Source organism: Anser cygnoides, chromosome 3 (genome assembly GCF_040182565.1).
Source record: "Anser cygnoides isolate HZ-2024a breed goose chromosome 3, Taihu_goose_T2T_genome, whole genome shotgun sequence".
In the NCBI taxonomy this organism is placed as follows: domain Eukaryota; kingdom Metazoa; phylum Chordata; class Aves; order Anseriformes; family Anatidae; genus Anser; species Anser cygnoides.
In genome coordinates, this window is record NC_089875.1 from 6,022,933 (window position 1) to 6,032,065 (window position 9,133).

A 9,133-nucleotide genomic window follows, 5' to 3' on the forward strand; every position below is an offset into this window, starting at 1 on the left:
CAAATGGTATATTTGCTTCAGGGACAAGGCTCTGCAGGAGTGACCGAGAGTCACACGACTAGAATGCAGTACTTGGATCTACAGTTCTCTTGCCAGAGAGGAGGGTCTGAAACCAAAGAGGACTTGCTTTGGCAGCTGCTGCTTTGCAGACTGCCTCAGTTCTCTGTGCTTGTGTATGCCAACAGCAGTTCATTATAAGGTCAGGTCTGGGTCCCTGAAAATTAGTCTTCAATAACTTTGATAAAATGAACTGTGCCATCTGCAAAGCAAGATAATTTGTTTCTTTCTTAATCAGTGATATGGATGGAAAAAAGATGTTCAGGGATATGTAAACCTTTGTAAGTGGACTAAATGTTTCATGTTTCCCTCGAGGAGAAAAGGCATCCAGGAGAGTCGAGCGTATGGGAGAAGCTGACTGACCAGAATGCTTTTCACAAAGTTGTTGCCACACAAAAAGCTGCGCCTTGGCTGGGAATACTTCAGCAATACCAGTGAACTTTCAGTACAGGTCTTTTCTGGAATGAGCCATTTAAGACTATATACCTAGATCCTTAAAGCATCCTTTAGATTGTTACCTTTGGTAATCCACTTATGTCTGTTTTTACGTTGTCTACTTGTGGAGCTGAACAGTATTAATGGGAAAAAGCTATCAAATAAGGCTCTGAGCACTTACCAACTTCAACTTTCTTAGTCCTTACAAAGCATGCTATTTGTAGATATCTGCTAATGCAGTCTTTGGCAAAGGGGTAGCTCTGAAAAAAAGTTTTAAATAAGCCCTGTCATCAGCCCATGCTACAGATAAGCGTACACCCCCTACAGTTTTCCCTTTCTCCGTCAAAAACAAAATATCTCGAAATTGTGTGCTTGACGCCCTTGTATTCTAGGACTGGATCTCACAGATGCTCTGTACAGGAAGCCCCCAAAGAAAAGTCAATGTCCTTTACGTTGGTCAGCTTCACTATCAAACCCCGTGTCTGAAAGTTGCAACAGGCTTAAATATTTACAGACACTTTGGGTGTTGCACTTAATTGTGGGAAGATAACTGGCCACTGATGGTGTATTTGAAGATTTCTGTGGCCTTGGCAAATAAAAGACTAGAATTTCAGCCTCCTGGAAGCTTGAGTATAGCCTTTCTCTCAGGCAATTTACATTGACATAGAGTTCTTTCATGTCCCAGTAACAATATGACTTCCCAATCTAACAATCTGTAGCCTAATCCAACTGTAACTCTTCAGGCAAAACTCCTGCTAAGTCTAACAGTCTTTTTTTCTGAATTGAGACTACTACAGCAGGCCCAGGATGACTGTCCCACTACTTGAAAGGCAGTTGCAACCCCCAGATGACAAACTGACTAAAAGAGCCTTTCAACAGTGGCAGTATGTGGGCCTCTGGCAAGTGTCACATTGAAGCAGCTGCACAGAGAGCTATGCGACTGCTCTGTGCCAGATGGGGACTATGCTGGAAGCAGTTATCTGGGTGGCCCATTTTCTTCTGCACCTGTAGGAGCATTTAGTCACCACCAGCAGAGTCATATTCATAAATACATCCTTGCAGAGGCCTATTGATCTACGTGCTACTTCTTTGTGCTGTAGAGAAATATTTTTATGGCCACATAAATTACTATAAAATGTGGGTAGTCTTCTCATTCTATTTTGCAGCAATACTGCAGAGATGATCCATCCTGCCTGTGGTAATAAAATCACCTTGTATTGGTAGGCTCTTCATTCATCTGGCTTTTATTTATGAGAAAGACATGGTCACGACCAAGAATTTTGAACTCAGCCAGCTTTACATTTAAATGCAGAGAAACTTTCTTTGATCATGTCCAATTTTCTTACAAGTTACCTCTCTAAAATCACTGGGATGAATTTACAGCTATGACTGAAAGTGTCTGATCTTTTTCCTAATATTCCAGGAAAAATTTGAGTTCATTGTCTGAAAGATAAATGGCCTGGAATGTCTATTGGACACTAGAGATGCAAGATGAGTGATGAGATAAACTTAGATCATATTGCCATGTGATTCTTCTTTCAAGTAACTTATTTTAAGTTGTCCCTTGGAAAGAAGGTGGTAGAATTATGAAGAGAATAACACAGGCAAAGCTATGGCAGAATCTAGTTACATAATTACATTTCTTTCATGCTGCATTTCAGTAAGTTTCTCTGCATACCTATTTTTTTCCAGCATCTTGCATTGTCTTTTGTATTCGTTTACCTTCTTTAAAGGGTTACTGGAGTATGTGTATTTGATAGCATTACTCATCCATTTCTCTTGATCTACATATTGCACAGGTCAATGGGAGGGTTATGGGGAAATATGCTTAGAGATGTACGCAATCACCAGTTAAACAGGAGGGCCAGGATAAGGGTTTCATACCTGTTTTGTAAAACTGAAGAAGAGATGAATGTTACTTACCAAAATTCGAAAATGTTTAGAGAAGTCTATTTCCATAGGAGCCTCTAAGATATTGGCATACTTACCAAGCCAATATACCTAAGAACTGCTCAGCTGGGAGCCAGAAATATATTTTTCACTGCATTTAGATGAAGACGTATTTTCTTACTGTGGGAAAGACTGACCACCAGCTCTGAAAAGGTAGTGCAGATATAGCAATGCATTGGGAAATATTTCTTGTTTCACATTTACCCTGCTGCCTTCATCAGAAGTAACTTATCTCCAGCACTAAATTTAGATAAATTCTATATAAAGATAGTCCCACAGGTTGGAAGATTTGGAAGCTTGGCTTGAGATCTATGTGCAATGGCATCTGGATTTGTGGCTTTGCTGCAGTATCTTTTAAATACTCATCCAAAAACTGATTTCAAGCAAAAATTTAGCTTATGATATGCCAGTTTTCACTCCTCAAACACACAGTCTACTCAGGTGAGCTGTTATTCTTTTGGCAGAAAATATTGGAGGTATTGGACTTTAAGAAAAAAAAGCAACAGATTTTGTTATATAGTGCACAACAGATACTCTGCTACAGAACATCTGTGAGTTTAACCTGGGTTTATGTTGTGCCTTTGGGCAGCCTGCTTCACTGCTTTGCTCCCACAGCATTCAGAGCAGGTTTAAAGTGAGTGTGACATATTGTAAAGAGAGCTGCCTACTGTTAGCGAGACTGTCACTCTCTGGAATGGAAAAAGCATTTCAAGTGTTTTCAGTACCTAGTGCAGCTTTCAGAAACCCAATTTTTGTGCAGTCCCTGTTGAAAATGGAAGTTCTCCATGTCTATCTGGCTTCAACAGTTTGATTCATTCTTTTAACACCACACCTAGCTGCCAGAAAGGAGCAGAAAATGGGCTATGTCAGAAATAAGAAGTCACTGATGGTAAAAAGCCATGTATAAATAAATATCCATGCCATATCCAACAAATCTTATCCTCTATTGTGATAAAGGCCTGAATTTTGGTTTCATGTATTGTGTAAGGAAGAATAACTCCTTCGCCTTTACAAGCATTATTTCTGATTTAATTCAGGAGCACAGTCAGAATCATTTTACAACAATGACTGTTTACGTTATAAACATTGCCCTACATATACGTCTGCCATTCTAACAGTTGTTGGAATGGAACCAGTATTACAGCAGAGAGGAATAATGTCTGCAGTCAAACAGCACCATGAATGAAAATGAAATTTGGCCACAGATGTTTGCACTAGATTTACAGTCTGACAAGCCTAGCCAGGTTGAGCTTGCATCATAATCTAATAAAAACCTAATAATACCTTTCATGTAGCTCACTCAGCCACATATATCAGGCTTTAGAGGTGTCAGATCTAAAAGAGAATTGTGTTTCTAACTTAGATATTTTTTTTTATTGTTGAGGAACAATATGTTGCAAGAAACAGCTCCTTACCCAGAAGAATTCCATTTTAGAAAAAAAAAAGTCAAGCAATAAAAAAAACCATTTCTTATCAAATCTGTCCTGAGCTGATGCACTCAAACTTGAAAGCTTGTTCTCCTATCTCTTACAACTTTTAAATTCTGAAGAGGTTTGACAGGCAGAAAATGAACAGATGCACACTAGAGGTGGGAGATGATCTTGTAGGAGGTCTAAGCTTGAGTTATGCAAAGATAAGGATGCGGAGGCATGCCTGCATGGTGGAGTGCTGTGTGGGTAGAGCAATCCCCCCAGAATGCACTTCTTTGCAGGACTGGATATTACATAAGGCTTGCAAATGACTTCCTGCCTGTCCATTTTGTATCTTGGTAGATATGTGAAGATACCAATAGAGACGTTTCACCAGAAACAGGCTGGACTTCTGGTTCCAAATCTCATTCTTTCTGTCCCAGTTCTCCTGCGACAGTCATCTTTTCAAAGCCAGCAAGCAAGCAGTTTCTCTAGCTCGCACACAGGCATCATATGCTTCCTGAACCAGGTTTTCTCTGGCATCTCTGCTCCCTGAAGATGGATGCCTTTGACCATGGGAAGTATACTGAGTATACAACTTTGTTGTTTCAGCCTTTGACAAATCTTCACCTCAGTAGCCAAGTGTCTTCTGCGGTTGGAAATGCACACAGTATGAAAAAGCATATTTTTATATTGTTTTTTAATGTTACAAGATCAAGAGCACTGATGCAGGAAGGTGGGACATAACTGTTAGCACGCACTAATGCACCTGTTGTGATGCTCATTAACTCACCTGTATAAGAAGCATAAACAACAAAAGAGTTATCAGGGTTATTTTGCTAACAACAGATTTTTTTCAATGCTGAGTATCTTTGAATCAGAGTGCTTGAAAGAACAACTATAGTTCTTCACATTTATGTATGACAGCAAACCTCAAGGTTAGTCAGAGATGTTCTTGGAAACTACATTTAACTAGGAAAAAAAAACTTTAAGTATTATAGGTACAGTATCCTCCCTAACTTTCTGTATGAAGGTGCAAAATATGACTTCCTGTTGTCATCATATACTTACCTTCTGGTGGGTACTCATTAGATGAGGTTCAGTCAAACTTGACTCATATGAACAAGAAAATTCTTCATACGTTTACTTTAATATTCCAGGGAATTTTGTAGTCTGATTTATGAAGGACAGATATGAACATTCCTGGTCAAACTCTTGTATAAAAGTTTTGATTCACTTTAGATAGATATCAAAAGCAAAGCTACTGTGCATTTCCAAGAATTAGTTAATTGCAGTGCTGTGGTGTATTTACTGATCCATCTATTTTAAACTAAAGCATTCTCCATAAAAAAGATATGCTTTAAGGTTAATAAATCTGTGTTAGAACATGTATAAAATACTTATTTCTGAACATAGTTTATTCTCTACTAATTACTTGACTTAAGTTAAAAAGAAAGTTGCAAACTCATTTATGATTCACAGTGAAAAATATATTGCAAACGTTATTTCATTAGGCACAGGGAAAGATCACATTAAAACTGGAAATATCAATTGCTGTTGCCTGTATGATAAGAAGTTCCTATTTTATAGTTTAACAAACAGTATTTTAAAAATAAATTCTAAAAGTCTAGAAAGGTAGTTCTGGAAATCCAGTGTAGAACAGGAAAATATACATGGATATTGAGATTGGGCATATATTGGGAAAAATGAGTGTTACAATAATTTATTCTGCTCTAGGCAGTGTCACAAATCTATCATGGCATTCAATAAAACACCAACAAGTCTGAATACTTTTCTTTACCACAAAAAGCACACCTGAATTAATAATAGGACAGCCTTCGATGAAGTAGAAAATAAACCTAATAGAAATAAACTTAGAAGGAAATGTCATCTAAATATACCCTTTATATCACACACCTAAGATCAATGAGTTTTTAATTCCCTTTTTTTTCTAGCGGAAAGCCGCAGAATTGCAAAAGTGTAAATTGCAGTTCAGTGAACATAAAAAGTATACATATGAAAAATACTTGTGGAGCACAAAGGACGATCTTTCTCGTGACCTTCTAGAGAAACACAGAAATTACTGTTAGGGAGGTCTAGGAAAAAATGTATTTGGTGTTGTCATCTGGGTAGATTAGGGACTGGTTTTGAAGGTAAATAAACATTCCAGTACAGAAATATTTGTGATGTGAGCACCTGCAGTACCAGAGAACAGAAGGAAGATATGTTGTTTCCATCTGTCCTTTCATTCAGGTCTACCATGTTTGTTTATTTATTTATTTGTTTCCCGTATTGTAGTTCAACTTTGCATTTTATAATCAAAATAAATCCATATCCTGAAGAGGTCTATGCTGACACATCACCTCTAAACTACTTTTAACCCCATGTCCTCCTGCTACTGAAAGAAACTTTATTTGGCAGCTTCCCCTGATAATGTGTACTAAAGATTTAAAATAATATACTTGGCTGTGAATGCAGGAAGTTGAAAAACTGGCTTCTGTTGCCAGCTTTGTAGCAGAAGAAGCAGATAGGTGTAATCACTAAAATCTTAAACCACCCCTAAAGCAGATTTTGAGTTGGAGTCCAAAGAAACTGACCTCTCCATCTGAAAGACATTGTCTTCAGCTCCTTAGTTTTTTTAGTATTTCATCTTAGCTTTGTGCTATTAAAACAAGGAGCTAAAGAAGTGAACTCATAAATCCTTTTTTCCAAATTCTATCCCAAACTTACCTGTGGTTAATGGATACACTTCCAACAACAGACAAAACCTAAACTGACATATTGACTTCCAGACCTTTTCTGTAACAGAAGTTGGAAAAGTATATTTCTCTTAAGATGGTTGCAAAGCCAGCAGAGCAACACACAAATGGGGGTAAAAGCTAAAGATGTACAGGTTTAACAGAAGCAAAGTGAAGCTAAAGGAGAACAAGTTTTGTAAGGGACAGAGTGATTAAAGTAATGAGTAAAGTAATAAATGGTTTGGTCCAAACAGTTCTTCTTTTCTAATTGTTCAGCCCCCCCAATCTCCCTTTTTCCCTTTTTAACCTGTTTCCCATTTCATGCTCCTAATCAGGTTCAAATGAGGTGTATCTGCTCCATCTTTGCAAGCTTGACCTACTTTAGAGGGATTAACAGTGCTGTGACATGTCTACCCTGTTTTAGGAACACTCAGTTCTGTTTTAGAAATGAAAGCAACTCTGCCTTGTTCCTGAGCAGACTTGCCTAAACTGCAAACCTCCTCGGTGCTGAATGTGGCTAGCAATTACTTCCAAACCTGTTCTGTAATAACTGGTAGAGAAGAGTTCCTTAGACGTACCCTACGTTTTTTTCTTTCTTCATTCTGAAGTCCATCTTTCCTGGTCCTTTTGGATTCACAGGAACCTCCTCATATATTTGGGGCCATCATTTTACATGCTTCCCCTTCTCCACTTCATGGACATCTGTTTTGTCACCTCTCTCCCTCACATGCTCTTTGAGGACAGAAATATAAATTATTCAGCACCTTGTACCACACAATAAAATGTTCCTTAACCCTTACTTTCACACATCAGCTCTTTGTCATGTAAATCACCTAATTTGATTCCAGCAGGTGAATTCCTCCACCACCTTTCAAACTTCTTTTGGTTTTGGCTGATCACTTTTTTCATTTTCTTCAGAGAATCTACAGGAAAACCAGTGTATTTCCCTCAGGCTTCCCCAGTTCTTACTGAGCAGCAAGGAGAAGTCCTTCCTGTACTATCTCATCACAAGGGAACTTCAGCTAAGTATGTCTTCTCAAATAATTTCTACTGCTGTATTTCTTTCTCTTTCCTACATTATTTCATGTCTAAATACTCTTAGGTCTAAATATTTCTAAAATATCACATTCAACATCAAAACTATTCACTCAAGAAGGAAGGGCACTGATAAATTAGAGGGGTTTTTTTTGTTTGTTTTTTACAAACCACATAAATAGCTAAAGGATTAGAAAAAAAAATAATATTGAGTTCAGTCTCTGTGTACTGCATGGAAGATAGAAGGTATGTGTTCCCTGAGGCTCTTACTTACTTAATTCTCAGCTGGCATTAATTGTGGTAGCAGGAAGCTTACAGCTCACAAAGACAGGGCTCTCAATGCTGGGAAGCTATCAATGAAAAATCTTCTTTGGTAGCAGCAGGTAGTTTTTGAATACCTAGTGAAGAAAGAATATAAGTCATCGCTGAATCATTGGGAGATGTGACCTACCCTTGTACAGTAGCAACTGAGGAAAATTGCTATTGATGTTTCATTTCTGCATAGTGTGAGTAGTGCTATGGGCAGGCCTGTCTCCCTGCTCGCTCAGTGTTGGAGGAACCTTGAAAGCCCTCAGCTGCTTCTAAATTCCTCCTGATTATGAGCTGTCTTTTGCTTCTGTCCCCAGACGCTAATGCTGAGTCCACTTGAGTGTCAATAAAGGCCAGACCTATAAAAGCCTAATAAAGGCCGGGCTTTAAGGAATGGTTTGATCAAAACCCAAATTCCTATGGAGAAAAAATTGGAGCAATGTAAAAGAGCCTCGTTAGACAAACTGGTAGTGTGATAAAATGGTGGTTAAGTCTTAAAATTTCCTCAAGCAGGGAAAAAAATAAAAAAAGCTGTGTAAATGTTTTCACAACAGGGCTTACTAACCTTTGGAGTAACTTTTAAAGAATTCATCACACAGAATTTTCTGAAATCTTGGCTGAAGACTACAACCTGTATGTGGCAGGAAAGCAGATCAGACCTTTACATCAGTCTTCTCTGCTTTATTCAGGTCGATTTACCAGGTTATGGAGGTTGGCTGTCCTAATCCCCATTAACTGAGGGTGCAGACACTACGCTCAGGGGCAGGGCTGCCGTTCAGAGACCAGGGCACCCTAAAAGGCATGGTGCTGAGAGGAATCTGACTGAAACCAGCAAAGAAACGTGAAGTCCAGTACCTGGGTTGGGCTAGGGGCTATGTGCTGGAGTCGGCTGACTGGTTTCCTGACAGAATGTAGTGGGGTCGGATGACTAGACTTGAAGATACAGCGCTGGTGGCCAACAGCACGCCAAGCTCGCCCTTTCACTTGGCACTCCAAAGACGGGGATGGTCACCCCGATACGAGAAAGCCTCCAAAAGCCGGCCGAGCCCCGTGAAACCCCGACGCCGCCATCCCGGGGTCGCTGCGGCAGCCATTGCCGCCGCCACCTCCCCTCAGGCGGCCGCCAACGGCCGGCAGCCGGGGGCCGCCCCTCGCCGCCCCGCCCCGCCCCGCCCCGCCGCGGCCGTTGGCGCCCGCCCT

The 9,133-nt window shown here is 39.6% G+C and overlaps 1 protein-coding gene across 2 annotated transcripts in view; it reads right to left on the bottom strand.

Moving 5' to 3' along the window:
* The window catches only part of PLCB1 (phospholipase C beta 1), a 432,352-nt gene extending 423,276 nt beyond the window's left edge, over window positions 1-9,076 (bottom strand). The window contains exons 1-3 of one of the 2 annotated variants that reach the window (XM_048060933.2): window positions 8,789-9,076; window positions 7,899-8,022; window positions 7,168-7,321 (exon numbers count right to left, since the gene is read on the bottom strand). In XM_048060933.2, coding sequence (XP_047916890.1) covers window positions 7,168-7,202 — 35 coding nt within the window. In that variant the 5' untranslated portion in view covers window positions 7,203-7,321; window positions 7,899-8,022; window positions 8,789-9,076. Of the gene's footprint in view, window positions 1-7,167; window positions 7,322-7,898; window positions 8,023-8,498; window positions 8,517-8,788 lie in introns of those variants that run through there. The other variant, XM_048060934.2, reaches the window with a different exon arrangement.
* Window positions 9,077-9,133: the final 57 nt, after the last annotated feature.